General features: G+C 44.3%; 3 protein-coding genes across 5 annotated transcripts; 2 read left to right on the top strand and 1 right to left on the bottom strand.

Moving 5' to 3' along the window:
- Positions 1 to 196: 196 nt before the first annotated feature.
- On the top strand, positions 197 to 962 carry LOC108017604 (uncharacterized). The gene has a single exon (XM_017084695.4). It carries the CDS (start codon positions 229 to 231, stop codon positions 892 to 894), a length of 666 nt encoding a protein of 221 aa, XP_016940184.4. The 5' UTR covers positions 197 to 228; the 3' UTR covers positions 895 to 962.
- On the bottom strand, positions 953 to 1721 carry Polr2H (DNA-directed RNA polymerases I, II, and III subunit Rpb8). Its single transcript, XM_065864298.2, has 2 exons — positions 1532 to 1721; positions 953 to 1460 (listed from the first exon to the last, which is right to left on the bottom strand). Exon 2 carries the CDS (start codon positions 1453 to 1455, stop codon positions 1006 to 1008), a length of 450 nt encoding a protein of 149 aa, XP_065720370.2. The 5' UTR covers positions 1456 to 1460; positions 1532 to 1721; the 3' UTR covers positions 953 to 1005.
- A 378-nt stretch (positions 1722 to 2099) lies between these two features.
- LOC108017638 (gastrula zinc finger protein XlCGF57.1) lies at positions 2100 to 6840 on the top strand. 3 transcript variants are annotated; one of them, XM_065864295.2, is made up of 5 exons: positions 2100 to 2282; positions 2353 to 2441; positions 3915 to 4687; positions 5211 to 5606; positions 5666 to 6840. In XM_065864295.2, exons 3-5 carry the CDS (start codon positions 4112 to 4114, stop codon positions 6260 to 6262), a joined length of 1569 nt encoding a protein of 522 aa, XP_065720367.2. In that variant the 5' UTR covers positions 2100 to 2282; positions 2353 to 2441; positions 3915 to 4111; the 3' UTR covers positions 6263 to 6840. The 3 variants fall into 3 exon arrangements, with proteins under 3 accessions (XP_065720367.2, XP_065720368.2, XP_070851632.1); XM_070995531.1 differs by having other exon boundaries at positions 2101 to 2282; positions 4123 to 4687; XM_065864296.2 differs by having other exon boundaries at positions 2100 to 2441.
- Positions 6841 to 26932: the final 20092 nt, after the last annotated feature.

The following is a 26932-nucleotide window of genomic DNA, read 5'->3' as shown; positions in this document are numbered from 1 at the left end:
ATTTTTAAAAAATGTTTTATACGGAAATCTAACTCAATTTTCATAACAACCATTACAACCTCTTTAGTCATCAACGCAATGGGCACGTAGCATTCCAACTGCCTTATAAGTCATCGGCCTCGTGGTTTCTTTGGGCCAGTGGATTGGGCAGTCCCCAAGGGCATCCCTAGTGGTATTTATAGGCGACACTAAGCCACACCATGCAACAGTTTAGGCTGGCATATCAAAATGTTCGGTTATCCAACTTTTTCTCTGGCAACTCTGGCCCTTTGTTCCATTCTTTGCCTGAATGGAATCGAAGCCACTCACCTGAGGTTCCCAGGACCCGCGAGGGGTAGATCCCTGCCGCTGATCCTGCAAAGACAGGATCAAGCACCATACCCACCAGCCGGCCTGATGCCGGACCCGCCATTCGATCTTCCTACGGAGGAGGCAGTGGAGTTCCCTCAACCCGAAGAGACCTACGGACCACCAGCAGACACCTACGGTCCGCCTGCGCAGGTGGAAGAGCCAGCTGAAGTCTATGGTCCACCTGACCAGATCTACGGTCCTCCAGATCAACCAGCCAACGATGATAATTCGAGCACCTTACCACAAAGCGCAGCCATTATAGACTTGGCCAGTCTGCCGCTGCCTCCCCAAGCTCAGTATGTTCTTCCGCTCCTGAGCCGCCTGTCTGCCTTCCGCCCGCAGCGCCCGGCTATCGCAACTCCGCAGCGACGGCCTGCCAAGCTCTCGGCTCGTCCGCGACCTAGTCCGGCCAAGATTGTAAATGCTCCAGTGTTCCCATCAACTCCCCTGGCTTTGCCCTTTGTGGATCGACGAGTTCCGTTTCGTCCGCAACCATCACGCCTGGTAGTAAATGCGCCTTTCAGACGCCCATCCAGGCACTAAACCACATCATCCACCACTCTGACCTAGAGCAGAATGCACAAATGTTATACACTGTAAATAAAGTTTGTTGTTTATGTCTAATTTTCGAACGGAAACAAGTAGAAGGGAAATTCAGAAGGCCAGTCTCTTCATCAACAGGTACATGTGCTGATCCACCTCAAAGCCGTGAAGATTGTTCGCGTCTCCTTGCAGTCGCATTAGCAGGCCCCCGAAGGATACGTATGCGGAGAGCCGGGAAGCCTCGTTGTGCGCCTCGTCGCCCTCGATCCGGTAGATTTTGCCGTACATGACGTACTCGAAGCTGTCCGCCCGCGTGCCATCGTGCTCCATTGGATTGTACTCCCCGCTGTCCGGGCAGCCATCCTCGCGCAGCGTGGTGGCCAGGACCAGACGGAACTTGTCGCCCAGCTCCATGGGATAGAGCCACGAGTTGATGTCCAGGATGAGGTCCATCTTGAAGGACTCGGACTCGCAGTGCAGACGGGACACACGATCGAACTTCTTGCCCTCCGGGTCCATGTCCTTAACGTTGAAGATGTCCTCAAAGAGTACGCCAGCCATGGTAGCTGGAATTGTTGTGATTTTTTATGGTTACTTGGGAATTCGCTCAACGGCGCGCCAAATATGTACACCCTACCTTGTGTCGGTTTGTGGCCTTTGTAAATGTCTTAAGAACTTCACGCGGAGGTAGTGTGGTGTTCTCTAAAGAGCAGGCTTAATTTAAGCAGAGTATTTTAATATAAACACCTTTGCTAACTAATATTTTGCATTTCTTTGCGCGTGTTTCGGAATCAGAGATGCCAGACCTCTCAAGCGGCTTCCAGCGTTGCCACAAGAGCGTGTTGCCAGTGTGCAAAAGTGGTCGCAGCTAGCCGGACGTAATATCGTTATTATTTATTTGGGATATGAAATTATCAAATCATAAAACAAATTGCAAAAGTTATTTTAAGCTTAGCTTGCACATATAACAAAGTATCAATGCGCACAGGCTTTTATATAAAATGATAAAAATAAAATAAATTAAATGGAATTTCCTCTACACGACTGCATTTAAATTGAGCAAGATGAAAACGTAAGTTTAGTTACAAAACAAATAAGGAGTAGTTCATCATTTTATATTCTTGACTCACGGCAAGTCCAGAGGCATCACACTGCCATCTCTAGGCGCGCAGAAAGAGAATGCTAGTGTGACCGTCCTTCGGAGAATACACATCACTAGGACTAAGAACAACAACGAAAAACCACCGTAAACTGTTATTTATTTTGTTGGACAAATCGGATGCGGTTTTGGACAGGTAAACCTACGTGGTCCTCAGAGTAAACCCCGGGCAGCACGATGGATACACCCTGAAAACGTAGGCAAACTGCCAGCTAGCGGACTGCAAAGAGTATGTACACACAGCGATGGGGCGTTGGAATTATAAACAAATAAGAACCCAATTTTATTGCTGGCCGCAGAATGTAGAGGAAGTCGAGGTGTGTCCAAATCGTGGGTGATGAGTGGTTCCCGCGGATCGAAGCCCTTGCGATTCCCGATGACTGTGAGGGTAAGTCCGCGGCTAATTGGTTTTCGGTGATGGAACTGTGGAACTTCTGGGTCCCATGTGTAGCATCTGTGGGTATAGATAGTTTAGATCGTATGTAACTCTGGTGTGGTGCTGGCATTAACTACTAACAATCGGCGGCAAGACCCAAAAACTGCGAACTCGTCGAGTTTTGTGCTTCCAATACGAAAGACTTCAACGGCCCCTCTTCCCTCCTCCCCCTTTCCATGGCCCTTAGCCACCCCAACCCAACCCCTTGCAACCCATTACCCCGCCTATTTAGCATTACAAAACTGCTGTTATGTATTCACTTCTTTATTTTCGCTTTTTTGTGTGATTTTCGCTGTCGTTCGTGCTTTTTGCCCCGTTCTCTTTCAGTTTCGATTTCCAGCTCCGGATTCTAGCTTTAATTCGCTTTTTCAACAGTTTGGTCGAGGGCCGTTGTGTTGTTTAAGTGAGTTTTGGTTTTCAGCTTCTGCGGGTGCGGCTCTAATGAACCATTAACCCTGCGCAGGGCCAGGGGGTGGGCCGGGACCGGATGGTTCCCAATCTGTTTGCCAGATGTTCGCCGTAGTCCAGGGTCATCGTCATCGGCTCTCTTCCAGTTGCATTTTCTTTGTGCTCGCTTTTCATTGGAAACTCCGCTGCCTGGAAGAACAGACGACTCCGGATCGCTCAGGTTGCAGAGATATCTATATATCTATCTATAGCTCCTCAAGTGGGTGTTTGTGTGTTTGTGAGTGGTGTCTTATCGTTCAGTCGGATTGCTTATCAGTGGTTGCCTTCCATGGGATCTTATCAAACGCTTGCTCCATCCACTCCCGCTCAAACAAAAGATTAAGACAACAAACTGGGAAAATTTCTGGAAGCTTGCATTCTCTGGAAATGCCATATGATAAAACGATCATATTCGAGGACAGGGAGCTCTTAGCTTTCTACACAGTGAAAAAGATTATTATACCGATTCTTATAAAAAGTTATAAGTAATTGTATTGATTTAGGGCTATTTAAAAACCCAAGATGATGAAATATTAAACTACCTTTTTTATAAAGTCACGTTTGAAATATTACCATTTTTCATTTATTTAGAAATGTAATATTTACCTTCATAAATAATGATTTAAAACTACCAGTGACTTTGCAATCTCTGCAATCTGGAAATCTGCCTTGGTAAATACATAGTTACGTTTACTGATCATATTAAGAGTACTTTTTTGATCAAGTGCATCTCTAATTGCTTCTAGATATGCAAAATCCTAAGCTGGTAGACAATTTCGGTAATATTTTTCTGTGCATACATAGGTCTTATCACTGTTGACACAGCTGGAGGTTCTGTTCCGTTGCTGTTTCTCTTTTTGTTTCTGTTTCGGCCTCACTTACTGTTACTATTTCTGTCTGTGTTTTTGATTCTCCGTCTGCTTCGGAACGTGGCGCACTGCGAGTGGAGAAATTAAACAGTTCTTAACTTTTTTGCAGCCCATCTAAACTAATACAAACCAAAGGTGTATGGGAACATTCCTAAAAGTAGCAACCCAAACCAAAAATATAATCAGAATACCGTAAATTACGTAGAACATTAACCCTAGAAGTAAAGCAAAGCGCAGCTGGTGCCGGTGTCCCCGATAAAGAGGTCCCCAAAAGTATAGTTACAAAAAAATAATAAAAAAAAACCAATGGTACGCAGCCGACGCAGCGTGTCCAAGGAGGATGCCGTCTCCCTGCTTACGGACAGCGGAATCTCGCTGTCCTCGCCGCCGGCGGCGAGGGAATCTTCTCCAGGCCCCCCGCATTCGATAAAGAGGCGAAAGAGCAGCTTGGCTAGTCTGCGAGATGCCTGTGCGGAGGAGGAAGATGAAGACGGCGGCGAGCAGGACTCGAAGGATGCCGATTACGTGCAGCCTCCGCCGAAAAAGTCTGCTCGGAAGGCGGAGCCAGTGAAAAGGAAGCACCATGTCTGCAGTCACTGCTCCAAAGAGTTCGGTGGCAAGACCGACTTGCAGCGACACATGCTCATTCACTCGGATGAAAGGCCGCACAAGTGCAAGGATTGTGGAAAGAGTTACCGCCAGGCGGTCAACCTCAAGAACCACATCACCACCGCCCACGAGCACCGGAAGCAGTTTGCCTGCTCGCAGTGTCCCAAGTCCTTCGCCCTTAAGGAGCGCCTGCGTCTCCACATGCGCCTCCACTCTGGCGAGAAGCCGTATCCATGCGCCCTCTGCGACAAGAAATTCGCCCGGGGAGGTCAGGTGAGTAACACGAAATTGTGTATATTGAATACCACTCTTGATTCCTAAAATGTACCGAAAATGTTCATTGCGGATATAAGACTTAAAAAGGTTAAGCTTTAAACGCCTATAAAAATCTTTCTAATCCGACTTCAATTAATATGATTACCCGGTGCAAACAGTTTTTAAACTATATTTAGGCAAGTTTGTTAACGTTGTTAGGTTATATGTATGTCAATATAATTTGTAATTGCGTTGCAGATATAGACAGAGTGCTTCAATATTTTAAATTTGTTTCTTTTGGATTAAAAGTTAATTTTAATTACGACATTTGAGTGTTTCTATCGATCATAATGGAAGTTTTAATAAAACTGTTTTATGCAATTTTTCGATTAAGATATTTAGTTTTGATTTTCATTGACCTCTACCTTCCTCCGAAAATTTACTTCATTATCCTTCCCTAAAGTACCTCGAATGTTATTAAATTTATTTTAAAGAAGGTACTAAAAGCAATATAGTCTGACACAAATCTTGAATTTTACAGCTTCAGCAGCACATGGTATCTCACCACAAGACGAGTATCCAGCAGTTCAACTGCACCAAGTGCTCGGCCAGTTTTTCAACTAACGCGAATCTGCGGGTGCACATGGAGCGCCACGAACAGGGCATGGAACACCGGTGCGGCATTTGTGAGAGCCAATTCGCCAACGAGCTGGCCCTGCGGGCGCATATTAACCAGGAGCACCACAAGCTGACGCAATTCGAATGCGAGATCTGCCACAAGATGATTGAGCCGGACGAGGATCTGGCCACTCACATGCAGAAGCACGCCGCGGTTAAGACGCACGTGTGCGAGGTGTGCAACACGTATTTCACCCAGAAGAGCCAGTACAATGTTCACATGCGGATGCATACGGGCGAACGGCCCTACCAGTGTAGGGTAAGTTGCAGGAGTCTTAGCTTGGGAGTAGTTGTAGCTCATATCTCTCCTCTTGACAGATTTGCCACCAGACCTTTGCCCACTCAAGCGTTCTAAAGCTGCACATCCGGAAGCACACGGGCGAAAAACCCTTTCGTTGCCAGTTATGCGAGGACGACGTGGCCTTCTCACAGCTGGCGCACCTAAAAAACCACATGAAGAAGATACACAAACAGCAGAAGCCCTACATGTGCGAGGGGTGCCACGAGTTCTTCAAGATTAAGGTGGAGCTGCAGGCGCATGCGGAGCAGTGCGCCAAATGTCCTGTGGGTGGAGACGAGTCCGCTGGCAGTCAGTCTGAGGACGCACAAGTCCTCTCCACCATAAGATTCAACATGGCAGTGGTACTGAAGAAGATTAGCTCCGCGCAGAAGCTGCGCCAGTTGGGTTATGAGAAACGCCTGATCGATAATGTGGTCATTGCCTCCCTAAAGCTGGCCCAACGACCCTCGCACGACGACGTCACGTTGACGCCTTTGGCCAGGCTTCGGATGAATGTGGAGGAGTTCCTCAAATGGATTGTGCCAGAACCTACAATGAAGAAATTCAGCGAAGAATTGCTGTCGATCGACACAATTCTTGACAAGATTGCCACCATGTATATGAAGCAGAAGTAGAAATCAGGAGTTGCTAGCCAACGTAAAATGCAAGTGTGCCATAGAAGAAGGATTTCTAGAACTAGTTCTTGCCATTTAGTTTAGTGTTTAGTAACCCAAAGTTGCAGAACGAAACCCAACCAAATAATTTATCCCAAAGATATATACTTTGTTGTACTGATCATTTTGATGACTTAATTTACTTTATTCCCATATTTGCTGATACCAAAAAGAATGTAATTTACAAAATGAATGACTTAGTTTGTCCTTAGTAGTTTTCCTGTGAAGGAAGTATATTGTTAAGAACGAAATTTGATGCAATAATTTATATAATAGTAAGTTTAATACGATTGAATTAAACCCCACAAATATTTTATTTATATTTAGTCTTGCCAGAGCATCAGATTATTTATATCTAATAGCTCAAGTACAATTGAACTCACTGTGGCCATGCATTTAGTTGCCGTTTGTCTTTCCTAACCTTTCCTTCCTTTACCTATATCGAAAGTGTACAAGCTAATGTGTAAAAGCAAATCTAAAGTGTACAACGGAATTAATGAAATGCAAATCAAAATATAAAGAGTATTGTTTGTGATTAATTTGTATTGCCCAATAATGGGACGGATTTTTCTTTGGTATCTGAAAGATAATATGAGTGGTTTCTCCGTCAAAAGAATTACGCTTCGCGATATCTGGAGGAAATTGAAATTGATTTACAGAGTGAGGCGAAAATGGTGAATTTAAAGCCATCAGAAAAAACGTGCTCATCTTACCTACCACCGTTTTTAAGTAAGTATAAAATGGTGCCACAAACTTAAAAATGTAAACTAATTTGTATTACTGTTGCCTTTGCTTTACAAAAACTTAGTTAAAATCATTGGTTCTTTCACGAAAAAAGAGAAATAAGCAACTTAATAAATGTTAGAGGATATAAAAAGTGGCTAATAAGTCAAGTTTTATAAAACGATTTTCCCTTTAAAACCTTTCCGACACATCTCAAAGGGACCCGAACACTAATTGGTGGATATACATTTGAAGAATGGTAGCTCTCCATTAATATTTGTCAATCATTTTATTTGCTCATTCCGTGGTTGGGGCCCTCCTGACCTTAGAGGCTCATCCAAAGAATTTCAAGACATGTCCGGCTGGAAGCTGCATTCCATATTTGAATGCAGCCAAAAAAGCATCGAGCCACACACAAACACCCAGGCACACCCAACCGGGTTGGCATCTAACCACATAAACAGTTAGGTACAAGTGCCCCATGGGTCCTTGCCCGATGGCCATAAATGGTCTGGGCTTGTGCACAAATTTATAAGCCACTCACATTAAGGCGGCAAATATTTTTTATGGCAAACAGCGCAGTGCATGCGAACTAAGCTCTGAGCAGCGTGGCATCTGCAGGCGTTGTGGCACCTGCCCGCGCCACTTACCTCGAGGCCCCCACCTTCCACCCACCCAGAGCAATTAATGAAATTTGCACAGCGAATTTATTGACACGACCGTTAGTGTCAACCGAAAGGAATCGGATGGTGCGGGAGCCATTCGTTTGGCCAGGAGATGTATGTAAAATTTTATGTATCAAATATAGTTATGGTTTTATGATAGCGAGGCCCAGACCGGGGACTTGCCCGGGTCTGGCCATTGCGTGTCTGTCACCTGAAGCGGCTGCTGCAATCTCCGCCGATCTCCCAGCCCATCCCTCCCGATCCCGACCCCTTGGCCCGGCCAGCAGCTTAATGTCTACATTTGTTCTGGCCATTGCGTGTTCAGTGGCTGCCCTTTTTGCAATCTCAGCTAACTCGGTTACTCCTGCTCCCGCTGCCAGTTGCATGTCCTCTGCTCCTCCACGCCCGCTGCAACTGCAAGTCAGGCACTCCAGCTCCTTCAGCCTCTTCCACAGATTTGGCCTCGCCATCTCCAGCAGCTGCCGCTGCCACGGCGCATTAGAACAAATTGCTCTTGTTACGATAGGAAGGATGGACATGCCTTTTGCCTTGTTTGGACCGACGGACAGAATGCCTCTGCTGGTTAGAGATCAGGCACACTCGAGTCGTTGGATATAAATGAAAACGTATTCAGTTGGTTGCAGGGGGATAAACTTATTGTTTGCTAGTGTTGCATGTTTCTAATTTGTGACTGATTCCACTTTAAATGTAATATTTTCACAGAATATTATTATTTTTGCTTTTAATTTGAGCTAAATATTAAATTAAATTTATAAAAAATCATGTATCACATTCTGTTTCTCCACAGAAAATGCACAGATTCCGAATTTATTAGAAGAGTATCTGAAATTCATCAAACTTAAGTTGCACCTCCTTGTTTATTTTCCAAGTAAAATGCGCCGCGAATTCGTGAAACAAATAGTCAAAGACGTAAGTACGCATGTTTCGCCTGTTGGCCAGGGCTCGTTGGGGCTTAGCCTCATCTGCATACCTGGATTTGACCGAGACAATGTTAATGATGAGAAAACAGAAGAGCAGCCTGCCTCGAGAGCCTCCGAGGACCAGGTTCCATTTCCGTTTTCCCTCTGGGACCTGGACTGCAACCAATTGATTTTACTTTGGGCTAGGCTTGGACTCCGATCATTTGTGTTAGCTCGTTTGGCATTATATAATGCATATATAATTTCTTTGTTGTCTGCGGCTAATTTGCAAATTTACGCTGCCATTGGGGTAATGTCATACCACTTCGAGGCAATGTCTTCAGTACGAACCTAGGCCTAAGTCAAGTTCAAGTTGAGTTGTTCACTGACATCTAATTTGTGCTGGAGTCGGAGAACTGCCCAACTAAATTGCAGTAGCCCACGCCATCTAGCCAGAGGTTTAAAGAGTAGAAATCTATAATTGCCTGGGAAAGCCCATGTGAGACCACTTTCAAAGAGCATTATAAATAAACCAGGGCAGATTCCCAGATCTTTTAAGACGTTTAAATTTTGTTTATTTGAAGTGAATACCCTTTTAGATGTTACAGAACTGGCTATAAGATTATATGAGAAATATATAGAAGTAATATTTAGCCACTTTATTGTAGCCAATTAAAGCTACTTATATTTTATTGGATCGGAAACGCAGTCCCCAAATGGTTAGGTTTTGGTGGATATAGATCCCAGTAACCTTTAACTGGTCAGCCTTGACCACCGATTTTTGGACCTTACCTCACGAAGCCAAATCATGGGGTCATTCAACTTCTGCTGGCCAGGGCGTTTAAGGAGGCACAGTCAAAGTCAAGTCAAAAGTCATAAAAGATATGCAAGCCTGTGCAGTCTGACTGCCTTAACAAATGTACGAGTCTACAGATGGTTTTGTATAGCTCTTGCTCTTGGCTTGGCTATGGGCTTGGGCCTGAGTTCGGAAATGGGTTTCGGTTGGGTATGGGTGTATGGGTATGGGTATGGGTAAGGGGATGTGCGTTGCTTTCGTAATCCTTTGCCATGTCTGCGCTGCCCTTATTGCAACAGCAACAGCAACAGAAACAGCCAAACAGCATCAGGAACAACAATTACAAATGGACGACTTCTTTGTTCTGTCAGCAAGGCCTGCTGCAGCCAAACAGCCCAGAATCAGCATCAGCACCAGCCCCAGTTGGATCTCAACCCGAGCTCCAGCCCGCGTTGAGGCCAAAAGAGCTGCAGTCGGGGTTTTGCGGTAGCAGCCCAAAAGAGGGGGCGTCGTCAGAGCCGTCTCCATCTCCATCTATGCTGCCAGCAGCTGCTACGCATAAAGCATACGCTCGGCACTGAGAGAAATAAGTACCAAGTATGTAATACTTACTCCGATTTTTAAAGTAGTTAAACAAAATATCAGAACATGAAAATGGTGCGTATATTCTTTATCAACTTGGAAAGGTAGAAAGGTGAGGTAGAAAGGTGAAGTTTAACACTCTTAAAGAAGTAGTTAAAATGGGTTATATATGGTTATTCCCTTTATTTTTTATTTTTACAATTAATCTATATATTCATTTAGATGTTTAGAAATAATAATTTGATTTTCTTTGATGAATCTATTGAATTTGTTATTTTAAATTTCCCAGCCCCATTCTCACTCCTGGACTTATTTGTTTATTTCTAAACTGATTGATATTTATTTATTCACAAGAATGTAAAATTTAAAACTTTAGTAGTTTGACTGTGGTAAGCAAAGTTAAGGCGGTCAGATATTTCTCTCAGTGCTTTCTGCGGATGCTGTTCTTTTGGGGCGTTATTGCTGGCCAAAACAAATATGAAGAGCTGGAGTCTGAGGCCGCGTCTCTGTTTCTGTCTAGGAGTCTGAGAAGTCAGAAATGTGCAACGTTATCATAACTAAGTGCATGTGGATGCGTGTGCTTGTGATTTTCCCGAAACGAAACGAAACCAAAAGAACGAAACCGTCTGCATATGCATAATTCATGCTATTGAACCTTCTGCGGTTATGACTGGACATGGACATGGGCCCTGGACTTGGACCTACCCACAGCGATTGGGTAGAGGGCGGGGGCAGGGGCAGGGCCAGGCAATGGGGACCTCAGCCAGGCAACTAGAAAAATTATAATTTCACAAGTCATAATAGGATTTGCAATTCAAATGCGAAAAGGCAACGCAGACTCAAGTCGACTCGAGCTGGGTTTCTTTGAGATTGTTCTCGTTGTTGCTGTTGTTGGAGCCGTTTCCTTTTTGTGAAAATTTCTGTGGAAGGAGCGAACAACAATAAGAGGCTTCTCGGCCAGGGCCCAGACTTATGGCCAAGGCTCTGGCCCTGGCCAATATGTCAAAAATATTAAGAGACATGGCCAATGGGTCCGGGAATGGGATCGGGAATCGGCATAGGAATCGGCATAAGAATCGGTTTGGGGCTTGTGGTTTCGGCTTTGGGGATTGGCCGGGCTATCGGACTGGGATCATGCATAAATATGCAAACGATAAGAGCTCTCCTCTATAAAGTTGTAAAATTGACAAGCGTTGCAATGCCAAACTCTCAAATAAAGCAATAAAATGCGCTAAAACATCGCCGGCCAGGGATCGCAACTCCAGACCGATCGGTAGCCATGGACCAAATGCAAAAATTAGAAACGAAAGCCAGCGGGCTGCAGCAACAGCTCCTCCCGACCCTCCTTCTCCTCCACCTCCTCGCCTGCCTGCCCAGAATTTATGCCATTCTGGCTGGGACTTCGCGGGAGGACTGGGATTGGGACTGGGAAGATCCGATGGAGAGATGAGCACGGAAGCATCATCGTTTGTCACTGGCGCATGCAAAGGCTCAATTCATGATTCTGCATCGAAATCGAGGAGGAAGTGCGCCTCGAGTGACAGCAGGCAGCGCATAAAGATAACAAATAGTATTGCAGTGGGTTGCATCGTAATCATGTCAAGCTGCCAATACCGGCAGCCCCGGACTGAGGAGGCCCACAACTTACGACTCACTTAGGGCTTCCTACTCCATGCGAAATCGAACCCTAAGCTTGTTCCCAGGAAATTTGAGGAGATGAGCTCGATATAAATTAGGAGGAAGATTTTTCGGAACTCGGGGTACGCCTTTCAGAGGGTCCCAAAAACAAAAGACTTAGGCAACGAACTTGACAGATTTTCCAGCTAAGTACGCCAGCGGAGCGGCCAGATTTAATTAGGGATTAGGCTCTGGCCGTGCTCAGCTGCGGCGTCATAAATATTTAATGATATTGTCAGCTCCGCGGTCAGGGACCATACATACAGCCCTGATCTTGGCTGCGGACCGGGCTTATTCCCCAGCTTTGGCTTCAATTTAAATCAAATGTGCGCAACGATGCCGTCGTCGCCACGAGGCTCGGTTTGGGCTTGGGTTTGGGCTTGGGTTTGGGTTTGGACTTGGGTTTTGGTTGTGGCAGACTCGGCTGGCCCTGGCCTCTTATTTTTAGCATATAGTAAGCATATGATCGACACTCGCACTCGCTCGAGTGTGTGCTCGTGCTATTTTTAGTGGTGCATTTAAGTGGCGACCGCATTCGGCCGGGCCGTGGCCTGAACTCTCTAGCAAAATGTGTCCCGCTGTGAATTATGTGCCTACATAAATTACCCGGCCAGGAATTAATCATGTTTTATGCAGGACTGCGGCAGAGCCTGGCTAGAACCACAGCCACGTAAGCATGGCCTGTTTTATTTTTTGTTTTGTTGCCTGCCCATTAGGCTCAGTTTTCAGGCCAGGCCTGGTGTGGATATGGCTGAATCTGGGTTCGAGTGCCTTCAGGGGCACTTGGAGTCGGTCCGAATTTTTGTCTCTGTCCCGGGGATTGGAGTTGAAATAGCACAGGACGCTGTTTTGGCGCCTGGCCCATATCACAGTAAGGCCAAGGTAATTGGACGAAGCAGTCAAATGTCCGCGTCGTAAATGAGATTAATTTTGATTCTTGATCTTGAGGGGTTTAAGGCATTATGCTAAATTTCACTAAACATGAACTCATAATGACTAGACCCTATTTTAATTTCAGAATATTACAGTAAGTACATTGTGCTAGTATAGTCAGAATGTCTTTACAAAGTCGGGGGTCAAAAACATCTCTTCGGTTGGAGTTTGGTTCAAATGTTTGGATTGATAATCCTAAGAATTCCATACGAAGAAATTTATGTTTGTAAGTTTCACGGAAGAAGTGTCATGAAAATAAAAAGGATAGGACCTTTAGCTTTAACTAAATATTTCTAAGAATTAGAATACATATTTTTATGAGCACCATGATTTTTATTCAAATTTCATTTGAGTAGAGGTAAATTTTTTGAGCACTTTTATAATCCAATCCTCCAAAAATTCGAATACTACTCAAGTCAAACAGCGAGATTTTACTATTCGCTGAAGCTTGGGGGGAAGAGATTTCTGGTGCTCCTACGTTCAAGAGTAAACTGTCTTGTCCACACCGAAGATGCTCCCAAACTTTAATCGCCCCTAAAACTTTAGTGTCGTGGTTCATGGCGAATCTGCTGCAGTGGCTGCTGTGCTGAATCCTGCTGCGGCTGGTGTAGTTATTGTTGTTAGCATGTAGCCCACTATAATTGATACGTGCTGCACTTGCGCGCAAAGACAAAATCTGCCCGCTGGCTATTTGCTTTGGCCCAGCGTGTGGGAACGGGGGAATCACAGGGGCTGCGGAGGGGGGAGCGTGGTGGAGTGCTCATCCTGGACGGGGGGCAACACGAGTGGGGCGTGGCAGCAGCAGGAGAGGAGGCCACGGGAGGAAGGTGGGCAGTTGGGCAGCTGGGCAGCTGGGTCGCCGCCCCGTTTGGCGTCTGCAGTTGGATTGCATTAAATGTCAAGGAAACCGCATGTCCACCCTCGTCTGCTGGCTGTCCTTGCGTCTGGGCCTGGCCAATTTTATGGCAGCCTGGGCACTGGAGGGTCGGGATGGAAGGATTCGCCAGGGACACCGCCCCACTTGTAAGGCATTTTATAATTTAATTTTCATATGTGGCAGCGTCGAGTGTCGGGGCCCGGTTCGTTTATCTTCCCACTCCAAGTGGGTGTTGCTATCGATTATTATCGATTATTCTGCAGGCCCGGCCTGGCAACCATGAATCAGTGCAGCCCCCACCGCCCTGCTGGGCTTTCATCAGCTCATTTATCACTTGGGCAAACAGCAGAGGGCACAGCTGCGGGAAAAATGGCAAGTAAAATAAAAACAAAAGACTCAGGCAACGAACTAAGTGCAGTCGCCCTCTAATGTCAACGCTGGGACTCGCTACTCATCCTACTTAAGGCAGGAGAAGTCGCAGCTACCAGCGACAAAAGTGATAATTAATGTGTAAGCCGATCTCCCCGAGCCCCGAGCCCCAAGCCCCGTCCCGTGGAAAATTGTCATCGGCCGGGGATCGAGGCGCTGGAGCTCCACATGCTAACCAAGGTGCTGACACTAAGCACTTGTCACCCAGTCCGCAGCCAGAGCCAGAAGCCCGTACTACATATGCATGCCAGTGATGCCAAGTGACTTTCAAAGGAAAGGTTAGAGAAATTAATGTGCAACTTGATTGCACCAAGTCACACCCATACGTTGCTTACTGTATGGTTTTCTGAAATAAATCGGATATCGGACATTTTATTGACTTTATTAAGTGTAATTTAATTTTTATTAGTATGTTGACCCCTGTTTGCCCATCTAAAGAGAAAGGAAACATGTAATTACCTCAAAAATTGATTGGCACTAATAATTTACGAGGTGTTTGCTAAAACCAAAGTATCTTTGCATTAATGGCTTGGGAAATGACTGCCATCATTGTATTAAAATGGATTGCTTTTGAAAAGCAGTGGTGGATCTAAAAAACTTTGGAAAAAATACATATTTCAATGGTAATACCCTGGTAATATATTTGTTGTTTTTTAAATGTTATACCCGAGTGGGTGTGATCTTTTCCCCATATTCCCACATATTCAATGCCAGTGACTGCGGAGTGATTCACAGTGATCCCGAATCCTGCTCATCTTCAGCTCGGCGTGCGTGTGTCTCTGCCAGCTTCCTTCTTCCCCGCCGGTGTCCAATCCCGGGACATGTCTTCCACTGCAGCTGGACAAATTGCAGTTGTCGTCGTCGCCGTTTTGTGGATGCTGCCTCCTTTTTCATACACATGTGTGCGGATATATAAAAAGGCCTTCGTACCCGAGTCGTTGTTATGTGCGTAGTTATGCAAACAGTGGCCAGCCAGAACAAGTTGTGGCTGCTGTTGGCTGTCGTAATTAAAGGTCAACATTTGTGCAAGTTGTCAATGGCATGACCATGCGAGGGGTGGATCCCAAACGGAGGAACCCGAGACCTGAGAGGGTCTGAGAACCAGGACCACATAAATAATTCCCGCAAATGAGATGTCCCAGGTGGGGGGAGCTGACCGGAGTTAAAAGCCCTCGGCACGTAAAGGAAGAGGATCATAAAACTTAATTGGTTTTTTCATCTCTTGTAGTTACACCTTACCTTACCTTACCTTTGCCTTAAGTTGGTTTTAAGAAAGCGTTCTTAAAGTTACGGCCAAATTTGTCGGCCTTTTGATTTGTTACAGTCGTCGGGAAAAAATCAAAAGAAGGAAATCCTCCACTTCCTAGCCCATCCACGTGAATTTTCCACCGATAAAGATCCGCACTCGAAGAGATCCGCTTGAGAGGAAGTATTTATCGCCAGGGAGACTTTTACCTGGGGTTTGTCTTGGGGCTTCGGCTCATTTGCAATTTAGACAAAAGCAAAAATTTCCAAAGATGATTGCTTCTGCCGCTGAAGTTTCAGCCTTCGATGCTGCTGGAAAATTTCACTTTTTCTTTTATGGTTTTGGCTTTCAGCTAGGCACTCTGCGTTGCACTTTACATTATTACTATTGTTATTCAACCCAAAATATTTTTAACGAAACTGGCCGAGTTGCAGCTCCATTGCTTGCACAAATTGCAGTCTATTCTGCGGCAAGTGCAAGCTCGCGAAAATAAAGACTACCATTTGCCACTTTACACTGAGAGAATTAAGCCCATTGCTTGATAAAAGACTTAAGTTAATGGTGAGTATCTGGGTAATTTTATATGAAAGTATATACTGAATTCTTTAAAGACTTATATTACTGGCATAAAGAAATTAAACGCATTTGTTGGAATATACAAAATCATAGTAGGTATCTCAGTTTTAATAAACATTTGGAAATTTAAAAAAAAACAGTCCCTCATAAAACAAAGTGTGGATCCAGGGAAGGGGAAGTTGTGTTACAAGAAACCATTATATTAATTTAATATTTCGAAAAGATTTGCCCTCTGGATCAGGAAATTCCCTACCAATATAAATATATCCGGCCCTGGTTATATCACGATTAAATTTAACTTGAAATTGTTGATGATACATAACTCTAGTTCTAGTGTATTGTGTTACATACATTAAACATTAAAAACAATACTTTCAAGTGTTTATATTTATACTGCGTTTACACCTAGGTACCATTGCTTTCCGCCCTTATAATTACCCTCACTTGGATCTCAGTGTACTCTCATTGCCCCGTCATGCTTTCTTTGCTTTTTCTCCGAGCAATGTTCATTGTGCGATATTTGATGATGTTGTTGCTGCGCTTTTTCCCTGCGCTAATTACGGACAGAGGGGCTTTTTGTGATTTATTGCAAAGTGCAGCACAACGAACGCCAAGGAGGAGGTTGTTGCTGTTGCCGTTGCTGTTGCACTTGTTGCAGTTGCACTTGCTGTTGTTGCTCCCATGAAGCGTGGCACGTGTTGCGTTTAATGTGCAGTTTCTATTACTCTCGCCAGGCTGCGGCGATTGAAAGTGAAACTCAATTTTATGAGGCAGATAGACAACTCATCTGGGAAGAAGACCGCAGCTAAAAGGGGGTATCGGTGCCTCGAGGCAATCCCCTCTCAGAGCGCGGCTGGCCAACAACTTGCACTTTTGGCTGATAATTGACCTCATTTAAGATGCGGCTGCTGCGATAAGGCTGATAGGAATTAAAAGCGGCATTCACTAATTTAGCCAGACTCCCGGCCGAAGGATGGGCCAATGCCAGTTCTATGGGAGACGCAGAGCCCGGGCCTGACTATGATCCTTATCGATCGGCCCTTAGGACTAGACCAAAAGAGAAGTTGACTTCGGATATAGTTGCTGCCGATCCTGCTGCTCCTGCTCTTGGCCATTGGCTGTTGCCGGTTGCCAGTTGCCAATTTCCAATCGCAGCCAGCAATCGCGCCACGCTAACGAGACGACGACAACAACGTGCTGCAGGCACTGCCAGCGAGAGGAGATTCAGAAATTTGAGCTACCCATATGTTATCAAAGTGAAATAAAGAAATATAAATATTGTAAGCTTTATTTTATGTCTATCCCCTCCATTGGAATTTGAGGTTTAATAAACTCCCTCAGCTTCAGTACAGCCTTGATATTTCCGGCCCGGGAAATCGTAAAGATTCATCTATTCAAAGATCCACACACAAAACAACTAGCAAACGTATTCTATTATAATTTTTATACTCGCTACTCGGCGAGTAAAAGTTATTTCCGTCTGTGTATGTGAACACTTATGTTATATCTCCGAACTACAAGATTCAGAAATATGTATGTTATTTGTTTTTCATACTATGAAGATGGCAAAGCACACTGAAAAGACACAAACTGCTTCAATCTGAAGCAATAGAAGTTTAATGGATATATGTTCCTTTCTTTTATAGGAAACATTTATGTTATGTTTTCCGAACACCTATGTATAAAATCAGTCGTAAAAGAAAGAACCAGTGGTATCATAAATCATACCTCGATTTTCTTCCTTTCGAAATATTTGTTTGAATAATTACAGTTTCATGGTTCAGACACGAAACAGTAATGTGTAAGGAACCTAACTGGGGCCAGATAGACCATCCTCTTTAATTGCTTTTTATAAAGATATGAGTCCTAGAGGAACTCTCTGACCCACCCACGTCCATGGGCCGAATCAGGAACGCGAACTGAACCAGAGACGCGCCTTGCAGTGGTTGCCGCTGCATAAGCATCTGTAACTTTTCGCGCTTATCTAAGCCATAAATCTCCGATGGCGGTAGGCAAGTCCAAAAGCTCCTAGTCAACTGCGAGTCCAAAGCCAAAGCCAAGTCCAAGAGCAAGTCAAGTACGAGTTGAAGTCGTGCGGGCGTTGGCTCGGGCAATCGGCCTCGTCTTTTGGCTCTGGCCACTTGATGGCAAGTGACTAAGTCCGAGGCTTGCAAACTGAAACCGAGACTGACTGGCAATCAAGGCGATTCTCGATCCCCGATCCCAGATTCAGAGATTTCCAGCTCCCGATTCCCGATTTCCGATGCTCCATCATCGTCCGCCGTCTCTAATGGGCTAACGTCACACTTCTTATCTAACAATAAGCCCAGGACCAGTGGAAAGACCGCCAGTAATAAATGCGACCCACATACGCGACCAGTTGGCCTGGCCAAAAATAAACAGAAAAGCAGCAGCACCATTCTTTTGCATTGCCCTGCCCTGGCCTGGCCCCAAATCTTGGTAATCCCGTGGAGGTGGAGATGGAGGTCGAGATGGCGGTGGAGGGAGGCCAGAGACCAGGGACCAAAGAACGCAGACGGGATTTCCAGTGGCTCAGTGGCAATAAATTTCAATTTGCTGGCTGCTCGCAGCCAGCTGAGCTGCAACTCCAGCTCTGCCCCACTCAAAACTACAGGCCGAGAGTTGCCTGGCAACAATGCAACGCGGAGGTAAAATGATAAAAATTCGATTACATTCAGGTGTGAAACTCACATGTACTGCAGAGATTTACTTGTTTTTGTACTCTACAATCTGGTAATTGAGTCTCTGGGCTAGAGGTGCAGAGATAGATGTCGATCTGGCATATTAATATTTCCGTTGGAAATTCGGAGTGTGCAGCTATAGTCAGTAGGTGACTGGGCCTCAGGATTTCGAACGTCAGGATTTCTACTGAAAGTCGTTTTACTTCAATATATAATATTTCTTAATTTTTTAAATTAATGGTTTAGCTATTTACATGTAATATGTAAATATGTAATCACAGAACTCAAGGAACCCATTTCCCAAGTAGCTCATAGCTGGATCGGCTTACATTTCGTTAACTTTCCTCCGTTCTTTTTCGGCCAAGACTGTGCCAATTGCCAGTTTAAAGCTAAGGCCAAAGTCTGGGCCTGAGATATGCTGGGAGCTCAGCTCTGTTGGCATCCTTATTCTAGTGCTGGATTTTAACAACTTTGGTCTAAGGCCCTTGTTGGTCATTAATCATGCACTGTGAACGACAAGCGTATAAGTTACTAGCCGATTGGCCCCAAAAAAGGCCATCGGAATTGGGCTCAGCGAGGGCCTAGAGCCACGAGGACAAGGAACGGCTTGGAAGAAAGCCTTCGTCTAATTGGATGCAGATGGGCATAACGGACCCGACCCCAAAGACCCGAACAAGAGATGCGGACAACGGCAAGTTTGGGTGATTCTGTGCGATTCTGGCTGTGATTGGCTGTAAGGCGATGGTTGATGGTTATGATCAGCTTCAGTAGCCAGGGCGTTGTTGCTCAATTGTTTGTCCTGATGCTGGCAAGCATTATGTATACTCCTGGGATTTCTGAATGGAGGTAACAATAGAAATACCTATCCGTTTGGTTGGAAATGGGGTGTACAAAGACAGATGGACTTTAAATAAATGATAACATTGTAAAGGCTCACCAAATTTTAAAATAAATTAGGACAATTATTTTTTCAAACTCTAATGCACATGTTAGTACTAATCTCACGATATGACTAACCAATTTCTGTGCTCTTAGATAAACATTGTATGAAAAATGCATAAACGTCTAGTGTCTGTCTATAGACATTCGAGTTAAACCTATGTAATCATGTATAAATAGTTTTCTTTGTGTTTTAGCATTATTCGCGGCTATGAAAAGAACAAATTGATAAGTAAATGTTGGTCTTTCAAAACGTGTTGCTTTTTCCAAGATATTTTAGAAATATCATATTTTGTCCTAACTTCTTTGAATATTAATAAATCCAAATTTAACCTGTCTTATGCATTTCAGTAGTTGCTTAGAAAGTAGTCGATTTCGCTTTTCTAAAGTCATTCTGCAATCCCGCATACCTTTCAAAAGTTGGCCACCATTGCGCTCCGGTGGTTTTGGGATATTTAATGCTGATTTTGAGTTGGCCCGGCATGCGATGGATTTGTGTCATAATTGAATGGCTCTGCCTGGAGAATGGCACGCGATATTCACCGCCGCAGTGGCGGAGTAATTAAAACTGGTTTTCACTTTTCGCCTGAAGGAAATCGCTTGCATCGCAATGCAAAAAAATGGAAAACTAATTTGGCGCGGCGAGCGCAGCTTCAGTTCCCAAGCAGATGGAAACCCTTTCTGGCATACGTTGTCCGAGGAATGTTCCTTCGGGGCAACACCCACAACGGCCGGCAAAAGCCGTCAACAGCCATTAGCACTTTGGCACATAATTGATACGTGGCTGGACCATAAAGCAAAATGCATAGACATCTACCTCGACAGACACGGGCCCACAGACTCAGCTCGCCGCACACAAAATGACGTTGTAAGAAAAGCGAATAAAAAGGAATTCCTGGCGTCGCGTCGTTTCCCGCCATGTTCTTCAGATTTTCCCGCACAACACCTTCGGGGGCGTTGTGCCATATGACACCATCACCATACCGCACCGCAGCACACGGCTCTTCACACAGAATCTGACGAATCAGAAGGGCTGCCTTGGGTTCGGAGTCTGGGACGGGCTCGTTCTTTTCGGTTCCGTTCCGTTCCGGAACGTAACTAACAATTTATTTAATACGCTGTACGTGCGCTTTAATAAAAGGCTCAATCAATCTGGGAAGCTACAAACCAACCCAAAGACGGCTTGCCGCCCAAAATGTGACCGAACTGGGGGTGCACTTATAGACATACAATTTTAGTTTCTGTAATGTTATATTGATGGTAACTGACACCCTTAGCTCGACTAAGGATATTTTTACTGAGACCAGTTTTTAAATGACATACATAGTTGCATTACTACTAATTAATTTATTAGTTTTTATTTACTATCTTTTTTTATAAAGATTTTATTGGGCCCAAAATGAGTTAACCCGCTTCCCCTGATAAACCTGGTATGCTGTGCTTAGGCTAAGAGTTTATGCTGCCTTATAAGCTGGGAACTGTAACCATACTGCTTAAGTGAGTTTCACATTTTTAGGGTTTTCTTGAGTTGGCTAGTCAGGAATATTACCTTTAAGAATTTATGTGTACGTAATATTTAAGCCTTAAACAAACATAAGTATTGTTAATCTTAAATACTAAATCTCCCGATGCTTAGCATTCTTCCCCACCAAGCTAACGTGCACTGAAGGCTTTCAGAACCGAATCGAAGCGCCCCGAACTGAACCTCTTTGAAGTGTGCATACAAAGTCTCAAGTGCTCAGGGCCCAGAATGAGGCCCGGCTCTCCGGAGTGACAGATACATAGACAACGGCTGCGGCAATCATGGAGACGAAGACGAAGACGATGACGCTTGACGACTATGTCGATGCCGATCCTTTGGCGCTGCTGCAGACAGCGTGTCGAATGGCCTCTTTTTGGGGAGGGGGCACCGAAAGCGTTCTCGCTAATGAAGCCATAAAGATATGTATTATTCCATAAATTTAACAAAGCCCGCCTTTGACACCCACACACAGACCTCGAGAGCCGGGGAGGACCCTAGCTTGGGTCTCAAACGCCTGACGTCCTGATAATCTGGCCCAAGTTTATGCATTTGACGACGGGAAATGCATTTAATTTTAACCACAATTAGCCACGCAAAAGGGCGAATGCGAATGCGAGTGCAAGGAAGGTGCGATCGGGGGGCGTTCCCCGTGGAGATTATGGCCAGGCTGAGTTCTTTCCTTATTGCTGCCCCTTGGCAATCGCCCGGCACCGGCTGTCTCTCAAACGCCTAACAAGGTGTCAATATCTTAAAAATTTTATCTTTCTGCACATAAAACTCAAGCGGATCATAGTAAATCAGCCTTTGGTCAGGCAGACGACTGCGGTGCCCGCTCTTAGAGTCAAGTTAGCCACCATCTAAAGGCCTTTATGCCTTGCCAGCCCAGCCCCGTCCGATCCGAAGCCCAAGTTCGCGATCGCGGCTGACCCCGCCGCTCCCCACAGCACAATGGATTCCCTGGTTCCCCCGATTCCTGACCAATGGGCCGAGCTATGTGCCTTTTATACGCCGGATTTACGAGCAAGCTCTCCACGTCGTCATCGCCGTCGGAGCGTCGTGGCCGAAGAAATATTCGATGGCCAGGCAACGATTAAAACGGACGCTTCACGCATGCGCGCTCACACACAACGGCAGCCAAAGCTGCACTCCCGTACTAACTCTGATACTTGCACTTACATTTATATGCATTCTGCATAATGGACCCCAACATATAGGGGGAAGAACAGCGGAGAGCATCGCCTTAGGATTTCACAAGAAATTACATAAAAGCTGTTAGCCATTTGATCTGATTTTTATGCCATTAACTCCAATTTTCAGTCAGAAAGTCTACTAAATAAGAATCCATCATTTTTAATACTTTTTGTTATTTTTTCATGATTAGGTTTTTTATTGATTAAACAACATAGTAATGTTTAGAATATCGACAAATGTTTATCCTTAGCGAGTAATGTATACAGTTTTTATTCAATAATAATATACCAATATATGTACACACAGTTAAAAAAGTTTTTTTTTTTTAAATTGGTATTCATAAGGAAGGTCTATTTCCTTCGAATTTTGTGTTACACCCTTTTAAACATTTGGTTAAAGTTACGTATTCCAAAAAAATATTTGTCTACCAAAATAATACCATCAGAAATATTAATATCAGAACAATTTGATGTATATTTATGACACAGAAAAAAGAAAGCGTTGATAACCTATGGATTAGAAATTTTGCCCAAAAGTTAGGGACACGTTTCCCAAATTTGTGTGACCTAAAAATATGTTTTGTTGGTAATATGACCCTTTTTTAAGACTCAATTATTTAAACTACAATTTTTAGGCAGTACATGGTCAATTTCTAAATTTTTAGGAAAATCTTAATTTATAAAACAACTTTTTTTATTTTACGCCACTATTTCGGCTGTGCGATATAGGTCCACTATATGTTATAATAATAAGTTGCATCTTATTGGAGCTCTTGTGCCAGTTGTTAACTTTTCTTAACATGGACTTTCTTACATAAGAACAAATCATTTAGACCAACTATCACTGTGAACGGCAGTTCACGTAGTGACGAAGCGCACCAAAAGAGAAGGCGACTACTATATATAGCCGCAGAATTAAACAAGGAAGAACGCTATAGTCGAGTACCTCGACTATCAGATACCCGTTACTCAAAGGGAAATGGAGATATGCAAGCAGCAAAGCGAGATTAAAATGCGCCACCTACCGGCGGTATACAGATTTAAGCGTTAAGGGCGTTAGAGTGGGCGTGGAAAATTTATTTTTAAATCAATCGATAGGTATTGACGACACCAATACATTTCAGTTAAAATTTTTTATCTAGCATGCAAATTGTGTGCGTCACAGGTTTTCGCGGTTTGTGGGCGTTTAAGTGGGCGTGGCAAACTTTTTTTTGGGTCAATCGATAGGTATTGATAAGAACAATACATTTCAGTTAAAATTTTCTATCTAGCATCAAAACTGTAGGAGTTACAGTTTTGGGCGGTTTGTGGGCGTTAGAGTGGGCGTGGCAGTCTACTGAAACAAACTTGCGCTGCGTAAGAAGCTCAGGAATCTGTACGCCAAATCTCAATAGCCTAGCTCTCATAGTTTCCGAGATCTCAGCGTTCATCCGGACAGACAGACGGACAGACGGACAGACGGACATGGCTAGATCGACTCGGCTAGTGATCCTGATCAAGAATATATATACTTTATGGGGCCGGAAACGCTTCCTTCTGCCTGTTACATACTTTCCGACGAATCTAGTATACCCTTTTACTCTACGAGTAACGGGTATAAAAACTGCAGTGATGGTCCGTGTATAAGGAGTAATACAATATCGAAAGGTATCGCAAAAACTAGAAGGATTGCATTACAAGACTTTAAGAAAATATATTGGCTTAGGAAAAAGAGCGATGAAAGTGTAAAAGTGCACTTTAAGAAAATTGTAGCTGTTGGAGCCGGTGGAAATAAATCAGGATTATCAGCTTAGTTGCCTGTTTACTGAAAATAACATTCAGTTAATGACATCTCATTTGTTGAAATTCATTAGTCCGTTTAAAAGATGTTCCAAAAACAAGACTTAGGGACACTATTCAAAATGACAATTTTTTTCTGTTCGTCAGTTTGTGTATCTGCCCAAAAACGATTTTTTATCGTCCTGGAAATGTAACATGGTGTTAAACAGCTACATAAAAGTAACTTTAGTTGTACCACTTTTGGAATAACCCGCTAGTTCAGCGTAAAATCAGCTATAAATAGCTCAATTTCGTACGTTCGTAACTTGTGAACTACTAAAGCTACAGACTTGTTAAAATGGCAAATAATTTAGAAGATGAATTTATTTAGTAGATGGTATATTATATTGAAGGTGCTATTATCACTAGTTAAGAGGTTATAAGGGTCGCTATTTCAATTCAAGAATTCACTAAACATATATCCACGGTATCTAAACATGTGCACATCACTGTACATTGTAAGAGAGCGAACTCCTCTGTTGAGCAATGTTCCCTGGGTGTTTGGTCTGGCAGCATTTGCAACACCAGCAACAGCAACAGCCAGAGCCAGGGCGGCATCCCAGCATCGTCAAGAGCATCGGAGGGGTCGGGATCGCTTTCGGGATCGGATGGGACCGCGGAATTGGGGGATATAGGGGGCGCATGCATGGGGGATTCGGATTGGGGCGCATCATCATGTGCGCATTGCACGCACGTGATTAAAGCGCAGCCCCGTCGCGAAGGAGGGGTTCTGGTATGAGGGTACTGGATAGGGGGATGGGGAGAAGGAGGAGGACGAGGGATGAGGGACGAGGTACTGACCAAGAGCCCGCTTATAAATCAGAATTCGCTCTTTTGGGGACGACAATGAACTCGGCTCGAATGTTGGCGAAGCAAAGGGAAGGGAGGGGAGGGACCGCACTACATATTGATAAATAAATAAGATCGCCAAGAGGCTTTGTCTCTGGATATTTGGTATCTGAGCCCTGCTCATTCCGATGGTTGTAGGTTCAATGCACTTGACCAACTGGTTTCAATTTAAATTTCAAAAAGCACCCCCGAAGATTTACGCGCAACTTCGTTCCTTGGTCCAAAAAGTTTGCCAATCGAAATGCCCGAAAATTAATTGCACTCGTAGAATTATGATCGGCAACATTCGCAAATTCTCGACCGCTTGACACTTGACCCAGACGGCGCCGGCTTGTCTTGCGGCAAATAAATTAAGGCGCTTAAAAAAAAGCCGCTGGCATCGGTCCGGCTCGATTATCCGACACATTTCTTTACCCACGCCAACTGTCGGCACTTCTTTGGGTTCTAATCCGAGTCCAGGCTCCAGGTCCGAGGTCCAGGTCTCGGGCCAGACATTCAAATCACCCGGAATCAATCAACTTCGGCCGGGATTCGGAACTTTGGCGCCGTCGCTTTGTTTGGCCAAAGTAATATCGGCCCATCCAAGCGATGGGGTCAGAGCCAGTTCGGCTCTTTCTCCTTATGGAATCGTGAAAATATTCTAGGCCCGTCAAAAACGCAAGCAACCGAATTTGAATAATTTTTAACCATAAAGAAAGTTGATACACAGGTCAAGTAATGAGAGCGCTACAGCCAATGGAAAAATTTGATAGACTAAATTATTTTATAGAGTTGGTTCGCAAAATGAAGGTGATTTTTTTTTGAGAATAACAAATTTTTAAAGAAATGTAGGAATATTATCAACAAAGAGACATAACATAAACTTCCAAAGTTGTATAGTTACCATTACAATTTAGTGTTAATGATAATGGTTAAGGTCTAGAAAACTAAATTATGATATTGTTTTCTATCCTTATTTTCTAACAAGAACATGGCTTTTCAATTAAGATTAAAACTGGGTTAAGTGAAATGAACCAACCTTTTGCCCAAGGTGTGGGCCAATTGACTCTTGGCCTGCGCACGAGCCACAGGGTTGCCTTGATCTTGTGCTCAGTCAGGGGTTATTAACGCAATGTGTCTCGGTTTTGTCGTGAAACCCAATCCGGCGGTCAGGAGAAAGGCAAAACGTAATATTAGAATGCCTTTTAATTAGCTAAGATTGCTCTAAGCCCGCAGGATTACATAAATCCCTGTTACCAAGGGGAACCGGCAGTTTTGCAAGGCCAACAGCCAAGTGACAGCTTTAATTAAACGGATAATGGGGAGGGGACAGCGAAGGCATGCCGAATAATCGCTGGCACAGCTAAAACAAGGATTAGGCACAACGTGAGCAGAATTTAATTTCCCAGCGACAAGTTCTAATTGAAAAGTTCATAAATTACGCTGCATCATCATCCCTGCTCGATTCGTATTAAGAAATCCGCCTGAGTGTCTTCCTCAGATTAAATCTACAAAGCGAACAGGTATAGCGAACCAGGTACGTACATTCGTACGTATCGCTCAAGATCATGATCACAGCAGAAGCCGGAGCTTGAGTTATGGTCGGCTATGGCGAATCACAAATTTGACTACGCGCTCATTTATACGAAATCTTTTTCCCGACTCTGTTTTCGGGGCATGCCGAAAGGTTATTTACCCGCCTCCATGTCAATACAGAACGCAGATTGCCGGGCGGCCGGCCAGACCCTCGCAGATCGTCACTAACGATACCGTAAGTTGGCAAGTCGGGCGGTGGGAAGCTAGCCCGCTCCCGGGGGGTTCAAAGAGGGGGTCAGTTACCGTCGACACGATCTACATAACATTTGTTGCGGCTAATGGCTGCGCATTGCGAGTTGCGCCAAATATGGAGATGAATGCGGAATGTCCGGTGGCCAATAAGGTTCTCTTGGGCTGGAGAACTGCTTGCACCCGACTTGAGGTATTACCTAAGAACATTTCTGAATGAAACTCGGAATAAGTAAATGTTTTTAAAAGCCCTTTATAATAATAGCTGATGTAAAACACGGTTATTATTTGTGTTATAATAGAAGCATATAATAACAATCACAGAAATGATAATTTGCATTAAAATATATCGATTTTCGAGAATTTATTTGGGTCAACTAGTGGACTGGGGGATTCCTTAAAGATTATGTGTGATCTAAAGCC

Source organism: Drosophila suzukii, chromosome 3 (assembly GCF_043229965.1).
Source record: "Drosophila suzukii chromosome 3, CBGP_Dsuzu_IsoJpt1.0, whole genome shotgun sequence".
NCBI classification, from domain to species: Eukaryota; Metazoa; Arthropoda; class Insecta; order Diptera; family Drosophilidae; genus Drosophila; species Drosophila suzukii.
This window is presented reverse-complemented; position numbering and strand designations above follow the sequence as displayed.